Source organism: Chelon labrosus, assembly GCF_963514085.1.
Source record: "Chelon labrosus genome assembly, chromosome: 18".
NCBI lineage: Eukaryota > Metazoa > Chordata > Actinopteri > Mugiliformes > Mugilidae > Chelon > Chelon labrosus.
This window is the reverse complement of record NC_140351.1, coordinates 17,282,043-17,299,410: the sequence shown is the minus strand read 5'-3', so window position 1 is coordinate 17,299,410 and position 17,368 is coordinate 17,282,043. Positions and strand designations below refer to the sequence as shown.

Here is a 17,368-nt window from a genome sequence, read left to right as displayed (position 1 = left end):
AAAATAAAGTGCGTCATCACCGTGCGTCAATTTCAACGACGTAACCCGGAAGGATATGCTCACGTGTTCGCGGGTCATAGCAATAACTCTGTCCTCATGGAGATACATGTGCAGTTTAAGGTATTTGTGTGATTAAAATATTTACAGATTTTAAGCCTCTGCATTACCTCTTTAGAGCGTTTAAAAACTTCTGAGCTTTGTTTTGTGGTACGTTTTGGAAAGGAGGTTAGCCGGCTAAAGCTAACGCTAGCTCACGTTATCTACAATACAAACTAGTTCAGTTTGTAGAAATGAAAGGGAAATGGAAGCAGAACAGCAAAAAGAAGAATGGCAGCGAAGTTTTACAGAAGTACATGGTGGCAGTGGACGAGTTCGTTAAGAGCAAAGGTGGCACGGAGGAAGCAGAGAGCGACCATGGGTTGAGATTTGTAAAAAAGAAAAGCAGAAAGGAATTGCGCAAAGAAAAGCGAAAATTGAAAAAAGCCAAAATGAAAAGTCATTATGAGGGCAAAAAGGTCGTCAGTTTACCAGATACTGATGATAAAAACACAGGACTAAAAGCTGACAAACCGGTGAAGAAGACAAAAGCTGACAAAACAAAAAAGGAGCCGTCAAAAACAAACTCATCTCAGTCTGCCCAAGCTCCTTCTGAGAAATCTGACAACAACAAAAAAACATCAGCTAAGAAAGGCAAGAAAATTAATAAGCTTCAGGAATCAAGAAAATTGGCGCTTCTGGAAGCCAATGAACAAGAGGACAAAGAAATAAAGAAACTAGAGAAATGGCTTGGATTAAACAAAAGGAAAAACAAACAAAGTCTCCCACAGTCCTTCGCGGCTGATGGACTTGATTACATCCTTGGCGTGCTTGACTCCGGCTCAACAGCTGGAGCAATGTACGATGACGACGACGACATGGACATGGCAAAAGACAACTTTGAAAAGCTTGATGAGAGCGACCTGTCGGATGGGGACGGGGACGAAGAAGCTGAAGATGAGATGGCGAGTGAAGGCAGCGATAGTGACGATGAGGCTGATGAAGAGGAAAGGGATGAGGATGATGATGAGGAGGATGATGAAGAAATGGCTGATGAGGAGGACGCAGAGGAGGAGGAGGACATGGACGATGACTACAGTGAACTGGTTGAGAGCGATGCAGCTGACTCAGACGATGAAGAGGAAGCAGAGGAAGAAGCGGAAAATCAAGACACAAAGTCGGACACGGTAAATTCAGACACATGCGATACCAAATTAAGATTATTTTAGTACTGACATCTTGGATCTGATAATTACTTTATTCTTCCAATTTCAAGGTCCCCTCTACAAGTGGGAAGTATGTGCCCCCTCATCTGCGTAACATTGGCGATGATAAGCGCAAAGCTGAGTTGGAGAAACTGAAGAGGAATGTGAAAGGCCTGATGAACAGGTAACGGACCCATCACAACATTAGGAGACGAGTCTTGTTTGTTATAATGCTAAAACTATTTGCAACTCATTGGTGATATATTGGTAATAAAAATACATTTTAATGTCCAATAAAAGCTACAAAACCACACAAAATGAACAACCTATGAAGAACTGGGAATATGAATAGCAAGATATAAAATATACACTATGTTGCCAAAAGTATTCACTCACCCATCCAAATAGCTGAATTCAGGTGTTCCAATCACTTCCATAGCTACAGGTGTATAAAATCAAGCACCTAGGCATGCAGACTACTTCTACAAACATTTGTGAAAGATTGGGTCGCTCTCAGGAGCTCAGCGAATTCTAGCGTGGTACTGTGATAGAATGCCACCTGTGCAACAAGTCCAGTCGTGAAATTTCCTAGCTACTAAACAGTCAGCTGTCAGTGGTATTATAACAAAGTGGAAGCGATGGGGAAGGACAGCAACTCAGCCATGAAGTGGCAGGCCACGTAAAATGACATGCTGAGGCGCATAGTGCGCAGAGTCAATCACTACAGACCTCTAAACTTCATGTGGCCTTCAGATCAGCTCAAGAACAGTGCGTAGAGAGCTTCATGGAATGGGTTTCCATGGCCGAGCAGCTGCATCCAAGCCAGACATCACCAAGTGCAATGAAAAGTGTCGGATGCAGTGGTGTAAAGCACGCCGCCACTGGCCTCTAGAGCAGTGGAGACGCGTTCTCTGGAGTGACAAATCATGCTTGTCCATCTGGCAATCTGATGGACGAATCTGGGCTTGGCGGTTGACAGGAGAACGGTACTTGTCTGACTGCACTGTGAAGTGTTAAGTTTGGTGTGGGGTTGTTTTTCAGGAGTTGGGCTTGGCCCCTTGGTTAGTTAGTTTGGGGATGGCCCCTTCCTGTTCCAACATGACTGTGCACCAGTGCACAAAGAAAGGTCCATAAAGGCATGGATGAGCGAGTTTGGTGTGGAAGAACTTGACTGGCCTGCACAGAGTCCTGACCTCAACCTGATAGAACACCTTTGGGATCAATTCTCTGGCCTTCTCGTCCAACATCAGTGTCTGACCTCACAAATGTGCTTCTGGAAGAACGGTCAACAATTCCCATAAACACACTCCTAAATCTTGTGGAAAGCCTTCCTGGAAGAGTTGAAGCTGTTAGAGCTGCAAAGGGTGGGCCAACGTCGTATTAAACTCTATGGATTAAGAATGGGATGTCACTGAAGTTTATATGCATGTAAAGGCAGATGAGCGAATACTTTTGGCAATATAGTGTTTATTTTTAAGAGATTGTCCTCTGTGTCCTTAGTCTCATTTCTGTTGAACAGACACTGAAGTCCTGCCACACAAATCTGAGGACAGTGTCTCCTTCAAATGATATACAGTATATACACATAGTATAGGCTCAGTTTAACCGATCCGTGTTTGCTCTGTTCAAATGCCTCTCATCATTATGTGACATCTTCAGGCTGAGCGAGGCCAACATGGCATCCATCAGTGGTCAGCTGGAGGAGCTGTACATGAGCAGCAGCAGGAAGGACATGAATGACACCCTGACAGAGTTGCTACTGGCAGCCTGCGTCACACCGAGCCTGATGCCAGACAGACTACTAATGGAGCATGTCCTGCTCGTCAGCGTCCTCCATCATGCTGTGGGGCTGGAAGTAAGATAATCTTAATCTTTAATAGCAAGGTTTATAATGTTCAAAAACATTGTGTGGTACTGGTTAGAGGAGTATGGGTTTCCCTTTACGTGTATGAATTGAATTGAGCTTTTTTAGATTTTAGTTGTTGTAGGCATTATCCTTTGGAGTCTGCTACACTGTTAAGAGGAGCCATGCTTCTTTTTACTTTGTCTGTTCTGACCTGAAAACTGACAACCGCTCTTAGATTATTAATAGGAAGCTTTTCTTCAAAGGGATTAGCTTCTTTCGCACGTCTCAATTGTGAGCTACTACCCTTTAGGTTAATTAAAAAGTGATACGTAACACTTTGATCTCCTTTGAGGTGTAATAGGGTTGTCATCTGTCTACTGTTGACTCTCCGTTCTGTAAATAACTTAAAACAGCATTACTAGTTAAATAAGTCACCGTCAACGGCTGCCAAGTCACAGTGTGACAGCTCTTTGAAAGAAGAACATTTACCCACTTAGATTTTAATTTTGTCAGTTAGATTCCTAATATTATTTTACTTTTCAGCTTTACTTCTGAGTCCATCATTTACTTCTTTGTTTCCAGCACATGTTTTAAGCCCAATTACATTAAAAGTGTCGGCTTTGACAGCGTCTGTTTACAATAACCTCATATGCAATTGATCATAGGTACCAACAGCAGCATCCCTAACCTTTAATCTTTTTCCAGGTGGGAGCCCATTTTCTGGAGACAGTTGTGCGCAAGTTCGACGAGGTGTACAAGACCCCAAGTGAAAGCAAGGAGTGTGACAACCTGATCGCCATTGTTGCTCACCTCTACAACTTCCAAGTGGTACACTCTGTCCTCATCTTTGACATCCTTAAAATGCTGGTGGCCACGTTTACAGAGAAGGACATCGAGCTGGTTCTGTTTGTGCTGAGGAACGTCGGCTTCGCCCTGAGGAAGGACGACGCTCTGGCTCTTAAGGAGCTCATCTCTGACGCCCAGCGCAAGGCCAGCGACCTGGGGTCCAAGTTTCAGGATCAGAACAGAGTAGGGCAAACAGAACTACTTTTTACTTTGACCACCTACTCATGTGTCTAGTTTATTGAAGATGTGTAAATCTGTCCTCAGGTAAGATTCATGCTGGAAACCATGCTGGCCTTAAAAAATAATGACATGAGGAAGATCCCTGGGTATGATCCTGAGCCTGTGGAAAAACTGAAGAAGCTTCAGAGGAGTCTGGTGAGTGATAGTTTGAACTACTTTGCCCAAAATAGTAAAAATAAATTTGAATTTGAATAGATGCTCCCTAGATAGATATAACTGAGTGGATTATAGGCACTCATTCATTAGTAGTCTTTACTTGCACCACTAGGTGGCCCCAGAGTCCAACCTTTTCTCTTCTATATATGGCTTTTCTAACAGTTTTCACCTTCAGGACTGGAGTTAGACTCCTAAATGTACTCTAGACTAATTCTTGGTGAATGCGTGATCCTCAGATCCACCGGACTGCAGCGGGCAGCGACATGAAACTGAGGGTCTCTCTAGAAAATCTCCTGGCTGCGGATCAAGTGGGCCGCTGGTGGATCGTCGGCTCTTCGTGGAGCGGAGCGCCCATGATCAGCAGGCAAGAAGACACAAACACAAAACAGAACGCCGCTGAAGGACAGGTACATCACTGGAACCACAGGCAACATGTTATTATTAGCAGACCATGTGTTTATTTTGGAAATGTTTGTACAACTGTAGCTGCTTCTGTTGTAAAAGGCCTAAATCATTCAAGGGTATCGACAGTAAATACTGAATGATATTTGTCAGTACAATATCATTAGTCTGCAATATATGCTTTAAAATAAGATCAATGTTGCCATTAGGGCTGGATATTGAACCTCAAATGTTTTTTGGTGACCAACCAAAATATGTCAGAGGCTCGAGAGTATGTTTTTTTGGAAAGATTTGAAATCTTCTTTAATTTTTCCTGCTCAGATTAAAACCTAAGGCAACCCCTAAAGAGCTAAAACTAAAACTTAAACATTCCTTGGAAATCTTCATGGGTAAAATTTGAGAAGTGTCTCTTTTCAGTAAAAAAGACATTTATTGAAAACCACTTTTATATTTCTGAAAGTAAAGTGTTTAAAGTGTGAAAATGCAATCCGCCTTAACTGTCATCATTATTTCTATCAGTTTAGTGCCAAAGTCTTAGAGCTGGCGAAGAAACAGAGGATGAACACCGACGTCAGGAGAAACATCTTCTGTGTGCTCATGACCAGTGAAGATTACCTGGACGCGTTTGAGAAGCTGCTGAGGTTTGTTTTGGCTCGCGTCAGTGTCTCTTTTTAATAAATTACTCAAGCAAAGATGGAACGGAGCGCTTGTAATGTTGATTTTTATTTGCTCCGCGTGAAGGATGGGTCTGAAGGACAAGCAGGAGAGAGAGATCGTTCACGTTCTGATGGACTGCTGTCTGCAGGAGAAAACCTTCAACGCCTTTTACGCTGTGCTGGGAGAGAAATTCTGCTCCCACGACCGACGCTTCCAGGTACTCTCAATAACGGAGGCCGCACCTACAAATAGAACGCCGGTAGCTTTAATGATGAATGTTCAATAGATGATTATTGTGTAATTAAGGTTACGTGGAGGGATCACTTACCTGGAAAATGTGTGTGTGGCCACCCACTCTCTTAAACTGGTGTGACCTGCATGTGGCCTGCAGTTCACCTCTCCAGTGTGGGAGCCTTTAGCACCTCTAACTTCTGATTTGACTCTAACTGTGACTGCAAACAATGGGGGTGAGACCACACTTCCTACTTTGCTGCCATGTAGGCCCCCAAGCTCATATCAGAAACTGATGACCATTGTCCTCATCAAAGAGCTTGAAACGGAGCTGGTGGGAATGTTTGCTTTTCACGTGTAAGCTGGGTCTAGAGGAGAGGGTTACCTGTCTGAAGAAGTCGGCTCTATGCCGTGTCTGCTACTGATTTTTGAGAATCAGAGATGTGCTCATTGTTATTTAATGTTTTAATCAATATTCTGATATATTTTAGTATGTCAATATTGAATCAAACCTCCTCTGTGGTCTCATAGATGACGTTCCAGTTCAGCCTGTGGGACAAGTTCAAGGAGCTGTCCAACCTTCCCAGCAGCACCTTCAATAATTTGGTCCTGCTGGTGACCCGCTTCCTTCAGAGGAAGTGCCTCTCGCTCGCCATACTTAAAGTAAAGGCTTTCGTCATATTGTATATGTTATATCTGATGTTATAAATGAGTCAAGCGTGAAAACGGTTACCTCTGTGTTTGTCTTTGTAGGTGATAGAGTTTGGGGAACTAGATAAGCCCACGGTGCGATTCTTACGCCAGGTGCTGACCAGACTTCTAAAAGAAACTGAACCTGAGGAGCTGGCCAGCATATTTGCAAGGTGAGCTGCATTGTTCATACACTTGGTTGATAGAGGTTTAGAGATTTAATGCTCCTCTATCCAAATTATTGCACCCTATCATTTATCCTATCTGTATGTATATAGTGTATATTTATATTTCTTGTAGATTTGATGGAAATAAAACATATATTTTTGATTATACTATTTTATTTATGCCTATTTTTATTTTTAATGGTGTTTTTCAAGAGAGTTTTTTTTTTTATTGTTGTTGCTTTTTGTTGAACTGAGCTACTGTGACCAACTAATTTCCCTTGTGGATCAATAAATTCGCCATCTCTCTCAGTCTAAGATTTAAATGTGTATGAAATATGGCAGACAATCTAAGAGTCTACAGCCTTGATGGCCGCTCACCGAGGCTGTACCTTATGTGCCAAATGGAAACGATTTAGAGAAAGGACAGGCAGTTTATGAATAAATAGTTGGCGGGTGATTGGATGAACTGTCTATCACCAGAGAGCATGGAGGAAACGCAGCAATCTGCTGTCTGAGGAGCTTTGAAAGCAAGAAGGCTTAGCAAGCTAAATAATGACACATGACACATCTTGTTGCATTTTTAAAGAAAATTTTGTGCACAAAAAACAATGATTGATCCCCACCTCGGCTAAAATGAATCCTGGCGAGATGTGATCTCTTGAGGAACCAGCTGCTTCTTTAGATAGAAGTGGTGGTGATTTAGAGAGGGTGACCAGAGTCTTTAGGATCCATCCTCTGGGGACCATGAATGTTTGTACAGTGAGTGTACAGAATTTCACTGCTATCTGAGTCTTGACACACCAAACCGACAGTCAACTCTTTGCCTGGGTCTTTCTGATCACAAGCTTCTGAGATGCTAGTTTTGCTGATCGGCTTGCTGAACCATGCATGCTGGTATAAAGAGTTACAGGTGCAGAACCAATGTGCCAGCTGGTGATTGCCTAGCTCTGTGGTCTTTGCCTTGTGTTCAGCTGCAACTTGTTGACTCGGAAAACGTGAAGAGACGTCACAGTCAGCCTTTGTTGCCAGTAGTGGTGATGTTCTGTTTGAGGTTGGGTGTGTTCGTACCTTAAGCTATTTCAGTCTGGATCTTAGTGGTTGATAGACCAACATTAACATCCATGAAGAACTGCTGCTAGCTTGATTAAAAGCTCTATTGCAACGTCAACGTCTGTTTGTCGTATCTTGTGAAACCACTCCCCTTTAATGCTTCACACTACAAAGCCTGAAAATCAGTGTCTCTCATTGTTCCCCCGTCCTCCAGGATTTCAGGAGTTCCCAAGCTAGGAATGCTGCGGGAGGGCTTGAAGCTTTTCATCAGCCACTTCCTCCTGAAGAATGTCCAGTCGCAGGGACCAGCTGAGCAAGCAGCACTGCTGTCGGAGCGCGCCCAGGTCGCAACCAAAGCCATGGAGGCCAAAGAGGCCAAGCTCAAACTGTAAAACTCACCCATACGCACACACACACTGCGACACCAGAAACCCAATACTGTGAAGAACAAAGGTGGAACAGAAAGAAGACTACGTCCTAACACAGTGTGCTTGAAGAAGAAATGAAATACTTTTTGATATCCAGTGAACATTTACTGTTTGGTACGTGCTTGTACATAATTGTTAACAATGAGATATTTCAATGCAGATTTTCTTGTGTTTAATAGTGATTTCCATGCAATACCATAGATATTGCACATTTTCATCTACTACATACATTATATACTGTATAATACTATACTGGTATTTGTATATTTGTTAATAAAACGGCAAAGAAATATCAACAAGTGTTGTTCCGTACCAGGTTAATGATATAGAGTTCATGACTTAAAGCCTCAAAAAATTACAAACCTTATTTCTTTCTCTATGCCTTAACAGTTTTTCTTTCTGAGACAGCCCTCTTGGAGGCAGTGTTCAACTAGAGGTAATCAGTTCAGACACCTGGAACCATTCTTCTGGGCTTAACTGAGTCTATTGACACCTCAGGCACAATAAAGCATATTTCACCCAAGCCCCTTTTCAGTCTTCAGCCCCGTTGTTGGTATTGCGTTGTCGTTCATTCAGTGTTTACACGCCCCGACGAAGTGACCCAGGGCCTTGAATCTGGCCTATTCTGTTTGCTCGCTGACACCAGTGTCTTCGCGGCGTGGTTAGCATAGCAGAGTCGTTCTGTTACATTTGATACTTGCTCCTATTAATTAGCTCCAATGGCCTGTATCAATCTAAAGCTGGAGCGTGGCCTGAGGTCGGGAATCGGCCACCAAGGTCAGCCGGAGGAAATGATTGTGACTAGTGCTCAAACTACGCAGAAGGCTCGCGTCGAAGGGGATTCGGAGGTGAGGGCATCATCGACACGAGGGCACAGATGCACTGTGGACAAGTGAGACGGGGCCCGGTAGGCGGTGGGAGATAATGGGATCAATGGGCTCACTGTTCAGTCCATACCTTAGTCTGCAGCCATGAGTCTTCAGCTTTACCTGGTGTATACTCTGCTTGGGTTTGACCCTCAGCTGAACTTTGATTCAGCGTGCCAAAGCTAAAGCAAACAGGCGAAGATAACCAACAGATCCCTCAGTAATCCTGTTACAAATGACACATAATCAGTCAGACCCTGCCATAGAGCCACGCTGATGACTAGGGGAACAATCATTTAGTGAGCAGTGTTCTCCGGAAAGGAACAGACACACATGTACAGGTGAGTCATTCAGCTCGGTCTGAGTGGTGGGTGTCCCCCATGTTTATCATAATAAAATAAAAGGTCATGTTGTCATTAGAAAATTAGAAAGCAACCCACCCTAAATAAATAATTACGTGGGACTAATCGTTGGTTTGCGTTTCTGAATGCAGAATTCAGCTAAATAATATGACCAAGTTATATTGTTCTGATTTTAATTGCTTTTGAGCATCAGATGAGAGGAACTTCTTCTGTCATCCAGGGTCACCAAAAACGCACGAGAGTATCCAAATGTTAACGAAAGCTCTGCGGGGTTTATTCATTTTGTATGAGCTTTAAATTCGTGTCACAGTACGTAAACCTTAAATATATTTCACTCTTTGTTCGTTGGGCTCAGTTGCAAAACGACCCGAAAATAGTGGCTGAGCAGCCAAGTTGTCGCTCAGCGCGCCTTTTAAATGCTTTATTAATACGAGCCCATTGCTAGTGTGGTGTGAAATGTTTCCTGCGTCTGACTGCCTGCTTGCTGTTTGCTCTCACTGCACGTTTGCACAGATCCGACAGCGCTATTAACAGTAATTCCCATGACCCGAGCTGTCAGAGCAAGGAGAAAAACACACGCCTCTGTCCGCTTCCAGGCTCACACACTGCAAGTAAGTCATAAATCAAGGGACTATTTCTTAAAGAAAAAGCGTCAATGTACATACACTTTCTTTCTTTCTTTTTATATAGAAAACATTTTATTTCACATTGTTTTGCAGCAAGAGAGACGCTAAACAATAATTTAGCATGCACTTGTATGACCCTTTTATAAATACAGTATAGAAAAATAAACAGAACATTTTTTTCAGCGTGATATGACGCACTATACGGAAGTAACATCACAAAAAACAAAAGAACTACTTAGTGTATGGGCTATAGGATATTATTGAAAGATTATTGCCGGTAAACTAACCATCACGACAGGTAAAGGTTGCAAAATCCTGAGCCAGTTTACAGCGTTTGCATATAACCATGCAATATGTCACAGTTTACCTATAGCCGAGTGCTGATTTAAATCTCCTGCTTTATTGCTTGTTTATTATGACACCGGGGTCTATTCTTGACCTAAAATTTTATACTTTTCATAACATAAAAAAAATTCTCAATAATTCCATGTAGGTGATTAGAGGTTGGATTACATGCAACTGTATTTTAATACAGCGAAAATCCCCCCCCAGAGTCGTTAGAAACTGAGATCGCCACATTCGAACCTTTTGCTTCAGCTTCAAGGTTGCGGGCTTATGTCGCTGTTGTGGTTCCTCTCGTCGTCCGAAGAGCAGTCTGAGGAGTTGTACAGGAAATTGTCGCCCTCGTCGTCGTCACTGTCCCTGAAATCTCTTATCCTGCCATTTTTTGAGTCTGTCTTGCTGTGGTAATCCGACTGTTCGTGTCCGTCTCCTTTATCCTGGCCGCTCTTGGCGCCTTTCTGCTTCTCGGCCTCCTGGGCGGCCTGCTCTTTGGCCTTCTTACTTCTCTTCCACTTCATGCGTCTGTTCTGAAACCAGATTTTCACCTGGAAAAAGAAACGATAATTTGGTTTTATTAACAAAGCGTCATTTTGCCTGTTGGCGGCCAAGACGCACAACATTGTGACAATGTCCACGGTTCTGGTCAGTCCGGAACACTTTCTTGAAAATTTTTAATTTTATCCCTCCCCTTCAGCTTCTTACGTCCTTGCACTTTCATTTAAAGTCATAAAGATGCCCCCAGAATACTTAAAACAGCAGATAAGAAAGAGGATCACTGTGCGTAAAATATGCGTAAAGGTCACCAGTTCACTTGTCATTGACCTTTGCAATAAAACGTGTCGAAGATGTTATTTATTCTAGAACTGAACTTCAAAAAATGATTGAAGTCGAGTACAGGGACAATTTTAATATGATGGCATTTTCCTTTGAAAGTGAAGCGATAGCTATCCCTGGGAAATGCCTGCGTAATCTCTGAATTGTTTTCTGTGGGATATAAATGAGTTTTTCGTTTCATCATGAACTGAAAACCAAGCACTAACTTGGTCTTATGTATTGTAACCTATCAGAAAATATGAATTAAATGCTCAAGTAATGACATAAGTGTGATGGGTGCAGACATGGCTTACCTGAGTTTCTGTCAGCATGAGGGACGTGGCCACTTCAAAGCGCTTCGGTCGTGACAGATACTTATTCAGTTTGAACTGATGCTCCAGTTCCAGCAGCTGCTGACTTGTGAATGCAGTTCTTGGTCTTCTGCATTTTCCAAGCAAGTTGGACTGCGCCTGAGCTGCAAGAGTAAACCAAAAAATTTAGCCTCAACGCTTTTTACAGCAAATGATTTATATAGAATGTAGCCTACAATATTATAAGAAAAAATAAAATAAATGATAATCCAAATAATGACAATATGAACGAACATTTATGTTTTAATGGAAGAAATCTTTAAAAACTGCATGAATTTGCCATCCTTCTCATGGTACAATAGAATATACATTTCTTCAGGTGTCTGTTCTCTGCTCAAACAGCCCTTCATGTGAATATGTCCATAGACAAGCTATTTGCCACTTCGTTTTGAACAAATCTGTTAAAACGAGCAGAGACAAAAAGGCAGTATCTGGTGAGCAAATAGCATGTCGACTGTGGGTTTCACACTCCTCTGCCACTTTCCCACTGTCCATTATCTGTCCATTTTAGTTCCTTTCAGAAAAATCATCACTCTGTCACAGCCTCTTCATTCAAATGGAAATATCTAGAGGAGAATGTGCACAAGAAATCTCACAAAACTAACTTTATTTGAAGTAAAATAAGAATTTAGTGTTTGGATTTGTGCACGTCATTAACGCAGCGACACATGCTGTCTGAAAGCACCATGTGAGTCTGTATTATGTCTAAGACCATTTAATATATTTTGGTAATAAAGCAGACTTTTAAACATATAACAAATAGGCTACATAATGTTTTTGTTTGGAGAAATTGCCTGAATATTTTGAAATTAAACTGCTACTCACAATTAAAGTCAGACATTTTGGGGAGCATCATCCCGGCTGTGGAGACCCGGAGCCAGTGGTCCAGCTGGAAGGTGCTGGCTGTCAGTTTAATGGGATCACTGGTGTGGTGGTGATGGGAGCCGTGTGGATAGGAGTAGGAAAGGGCAGGGTGTTGGCCTGCGAGAGCAGCAGCGGAGTAGGTGTACATGGGGTGACCGTAGAGAGCCTGTGCCGGGATCCCTGCGGTACTCTGCGGATGTAATCCAACCATGCTGTGCGGGCTGTTGAGGAAACCCGGTTTAGGAATCAGCCCGCAGGCGGAAATCCTCGGCGGGGACGGAGTTTCGTTGCGTAAAGATTCGGCACCGGTGGTCAGGTCCGGGGCCGCAACACTTCCAGACGACGGGATGGAGGAGGAGGACAGGGAAGTCACAAGCGAGAGCGGCGAGGTCTGCACCTTGGGTGTATCGACTGCTAGGAGCGCGTCAATGCGAAAGTTTTTGGATTTCTCCATTGGTCTCCCGGTGCGCGTCCTTGTCGCCTCTGTTACCGTTAAATTGGAGGAGAAATCAGTGCCGTTTTCCCACCTCTCAAAGTTATGATGTGATCCGGAGTGTGAGAGAGGAGCTCTGTGTGACACTTAATCCCCGTCGGATGGAGGCGATTGGTGCATGCGTCTGGTAGGGGGCTGTCCCAAGCGTTACAGCGGACCCAACAACGCCTCTCTGCTCTAATCACTGTAAAGCACGGTGTTGGCTGCGTTATTGCTTTCATAAAAATATGGCTATTACAGGAAAATGACGCAAACGTTTGAAATAGCACTTCATTTTTTGGGCCAGGTATAACTGGATGTTATTTTTACCTTGGCATAATATCACCAATTTGCGACAGGTTAAGGGCAGGTCTCCATGTGACTAATTATCAGAGAGGACCTCTTTCGTTTCATGATTACAGCAATGTACGGTTTGTGGGACTGATTAACTTCACCGGTTTGTACCAGGTCACAGGTCTGATAATATTTTTGTCAACTCTGAAGCTCCAAATTATTAATAGTATAACATTATTTCTGTAAAAGTTCATATTTAAGTTTTTATCCGTCTTCTTTAAATGAAAATGCAATTATTTCCACTCCAAGTTCAAGGCGTTCTCGCTGCCAGAGGAGGAGTTTGCCTTGGGCCTGCGTGCTTCATGGTTCACCTCGGGACAAGGGGTGGTTTAGCAACAAAAGAAAAAGCCCTAACTACTGAACCAAATATTTATTTAATGACATAAAAGACATGTTTAATAATCCTAATGTAAAACTCAATTTTCAGACGTAACATGAGGCTACGCCTTCTTCTCTTATTGAAAGCAGAAAAAAAAGACAGCATGCGCAAAGAGGCCAACAGGGAAATTTAAGTAAAAGCCCTCCTTCTGTCGCTTCCCAGACCTGAAGGTGACAGACGCACATCTGACATGCTATAACTGAGCTGTATGCCTAAATTAATTAGGTTACAGCCTCACTCGATTTTCACTCAGTAAAAAAAAAAAAATTCTCATCCATACTACATGACAAATATCATTGGTGGTTTCCAAATGAATAAAAAGAAAATCTAATATTTTCCTGAATTGACACACGCAGCTGTCAAAATAAGTCAAATTTCGGTGCAATCCGTGAGCAAAATTTTGTAATTGAAAGCCTGAAAGTGTGATCACCGGGGAGAAATGTAACAGGCCCGCTGCTCCGGGTGACTTCGGTCTAATAAGCCACTTAAAGTTAATGGAAGAGGAGGTCAAAATGAGAATTATTGACACCCCGTTGCCCTTAACCTGTCTACCAATAAAGCTGATTAGTTTTTGTCAATTCATCAGCTAACCGCGCTCCTGGGACGTTTATTTGCTCGGGGGAAATCAACAAGTCACCGGGTAGTTTTCAGGTAAAGGATCGCCATTTAATTGTGGACCTTGATGATCATGACCAATTACAGAATGATAACGGGGAGATTGATGTGGGCCTGCAGGGAAACGGGGTGAACAAAAAAAAAGAAAGAAAGAAAGAAAGAAAGAAAAGAAATACAAAGGCAGAATGAGAGGGGAAGAGTCAGCTCACTAATGTGCCTTTGTAAGAAAAAATGTGCGCCAAATCTTATTTTTAAGTGGAGATGCGCAAATATCAATGATGAGAAGATTTATAAGGGTTGAATTTAAAATCAAGGGTCTCCAGTTCTTAAGGATTCGTCCTAATATACTCCAGTTTTGTTTATTTTTGTGAGTAATTTCTCTTAAATCAAGAGGTTAAAACTCTAGTTTCCAATTTTTGGCCCAAACCATGAGACGAGGTGAGAGAGCGCGGCCGCGATCTAGAAATGATTATGATATTGTGAAGGGCTAAATAAATATACTCACCTCTGGACATTCAGCAGAAATGAAAACAGGCGTCTCCCTTTCGCATTTCATGTTTTTTTTTTTTTTTTGTTTGGTTTTTTATCAGCCTCTTTCACGATTATTCTAACAGCCGGACTCTTGATCGCCACACCCGAGCTGCGCCTTGTCCCCACCGAGGGTTTAATTTCATTAAGGGACCCACATGAATATTTCTATTAAAGCTGCGGTGAAATATGGTGCCATTTAGTATTGGCCTTCGCCGATCACCGGGATTTATCGCTCCTTTTCATCACATCTAGGAGAGAGAAAATTAATAAGGCGCCCAAGATGGAACCGGACCCTAAACCTCTCTTCTTTCCTGAAAGCTGTTAATTTGCTCCGTAATTACTTTCACAATTAACTGAAATACAAATCAAATTGACAAATCGGGATAGTTTATATATTAATTACCTTCTGTAAACGTCTTCATTGTGAAAAGGCAATTTAAAGGGACCTTCTGTCTCTTTTAATGCGATAAATAGCCCACATTTCGCATCAGCTGGCACAAATGGCTGCTTTAGTGAAATGTGCAAAACTGCTTTTAAAAACATTTATGGCCCCAAATCGTTCTTTCAGTTTGATTTTTCAATGTGGCATCCCTTGGGCTGCCTAATCTCTGTCAGAAGAAAAGCCTTAATATGACTGTCAATATCAGTGGGACATAATTATAACTGAAGAACGACTGAAAAGATCTCCAAGTCTTTGTGAAGTTCGATATCAGTGGTTAATTTGTCTTAAACGTGTTCTCAGTATATAGTCAAATCAGATAGATAAAATGAACAATTGATGTCTTTACAGCCTATATTCTTTCAGCTACAATAATATTGATAATAATAATAATAATGTATTATTAAAATACGAAATACTAACAAAATACAGAGAAAGTGAATTATTTAAAAAATCACGAATTAAATAGTTTCTTAATATTTTTTTTGTTTGTGTTTTTAAACTAAATATGATTTATCTGATGTTTCTGGTTTACCATTGTTATTTATTGGATTTTGGACTTAAAACGTTTTGTCAAAAAGCTCACATTTTAAGTCTCTGACAAGTTAGATTTAGATATTTTTTTGTTTATTTTATAGAAATGAATTAATGCTCTAAATTAGTCAAGGAGTTCCTTGCCTGCCTTTGACACCCATTGCTTCATTGTTTTATGGAAATGAAGCTTCTGTGGTGTTAAAACAAAAATCATGTCATGTTACATGGATGGCCAGCAAAGCTGGAGTGTACTGAATCTTATCATTTTTATTGTCTGCTGTGCCCTTTCTGATGTCTGTCCTATATATGTATGTACTTAAGAGGACTCCATCATAACGGTCATTTTCTGATTCTGTTACTTCAAGGTCCGCAGAGTCAGATTAATGAAGATTTATTTAGGGTTTATTGAAGATTTTCCAAGCCAAAAATTATAATTTAGTACAAAATTATAAGTACAAAAATTATAATTTATTTAAAAAACTGTTATTGTTATCATGATGGCCTTTCTGTAAAACCAATAAACAGCTTTTGATTCTATTATATAATTGATAGTTTTGAACTAAAAATATGCATCTCAAAACTGATCCAAAATGGTGTCAGTGATCAAGCAGGTGCTGCAACAGGTGAAACAGCAATAGAAAACAGAATACCTCTAAGATAAGATAAGATAAGAAAAACCTTTATTTGTCCCACAATGGGGAAATTGCAGTTTGCAGCAGCATGCAGAAATGGCAGAGATATAATAAACGAGTGCTCGTTGTGGAACCTAACAGCAGCAGGAAGGAAAGACCTTCTGTATCGTTCCTTCACACATCGAGGGTGAAGCAGTCTGTCACTGAAGCTGCTCCTCAGTCCTGTCAGGTCACCATGCAGGGGGTGGGACTCCTTGTCCAGCATGGAGGACAGTTTAGCCAGAACTCTCCCGTCACACCTCCCTCACTGAGTCCAAGGGGCAGCCCAGGACAGAGCTGGACTTCCTGATGACAGCTGAAAGTGCAGTAGTCAATATTATCTTTATATGGAAAACCTTTGTACAGTTTTTGGAACAAAAGTTACTACACAATCAAGATAGATGAATGATACAGTATGTGCCCAAAACCCAAGACAGAAACAAATAGGAAAAGGTTAATCCATCAGCGTGGTAAAAACCCAGAATGAACATGGTTTAAAATTAGATTTCAATAATAATAATAAAAAAGGGTTTTGTCAATAACTCACACAGACTGAAAGCCACCAAAACTGTATGAATATAAATGGGTCCAAGGAATGAGCCTTGAGGTACACCACTTATAATTTACGTTTTGTCATGTGAGACATGTTGGATTGTTCCAAACAACTAAAATCATAGATGCAATTATTAACAGAAAGAATGGCTGCATTTCACTCAGTGGATCCACTTCCCAAGTTCATTGTGCAAAGTGAGTGGTTTACTGGGACTTCCATAGTTAAAACTGTTTGCTGTGACAAGTCAGAGCATCAGCTGTGAAGAGATGCGCACATGCACACACATTAATAACACTGTTGTTCATTATATAAGTGAATATTTTAGTTAAAATAAAATCCGTTGAAATTCAAGAGAAAGGCATACCAAAACAGCATGCACAATGCTAATGCTAAAACTTAGATGAATAACATAACAATAGCGACAGTGCTTAGATCACCAGAAGCCTCTTGGCCCAGAAATGAGCATATAAAAACCTATCAGGGATTTGATTTAGCATTTTCTGTGGATCAGTGCTAAGTATGATGGTTGTTTAAATTAATTTATAACAATACTTTTAAGTACATATGGCTGTTTCTAATGTCAGAATTTAACTACAGGTCTTGACCTTGGTGTTAAGGAGGA

The 17,368-nt window shown here is 41.5% G+C and overlaps 2 protein-coding genes across 2 annotated transcripts; one reads left to right on the top strand and one right to left on the bottom strand.

The window, feature by feature from the left end:
- Positions 1-64: 64 nt before the first annotated feature.
- On the top strand, positions 65-8,221 carry nom1 (nucleolar protein with MIF4G domain 1). The gene is made up of 11 exons (XM_084566766.1): positions 65-1,223; positions 1,313-1,425; positions 2,901-3,096; positions 3,793-4,116; positions 4,198-4,308; positions 4,566-4,736; positions 5,251-5,372; positions 5,473-5,605; positions 6,151-6,282; positions 6,373-6,482; positions 7,741-8,221. Exons 1-11 carry the CDS (start codon positions 291-293, stop codon positions 7,916-7,918), a joined length of 2,523 nt encoding a protein of 840 aa, XP_084422892.1. The 5' UTR covers positions 65-290; the 3' UTR covers positions 7,919-8,221.
- A 2,186-nt stretch (positions 8,222-10,407) lies between these two features.
- Positions 10,408-12,652, bottom strand: mnx1 (motor neuron and pancreas homeobox 1; the record flags this gene model as incomplete). The annotated part of the gene is made up of 3 exons (XM_084565966.1): positions 10,408-10,695; positions 11,278-11,438; positions 12,160-12,652. 3 exons carry the CDS (start codon positions 12,650-12,652, stop codon positions 10,408-10,410), a joined length of 942 nt encoding a protein of 313 aa, XP_084422092.1.
- Positions 12,653-17,368: the final 4,716 nt, after the last annotated feature.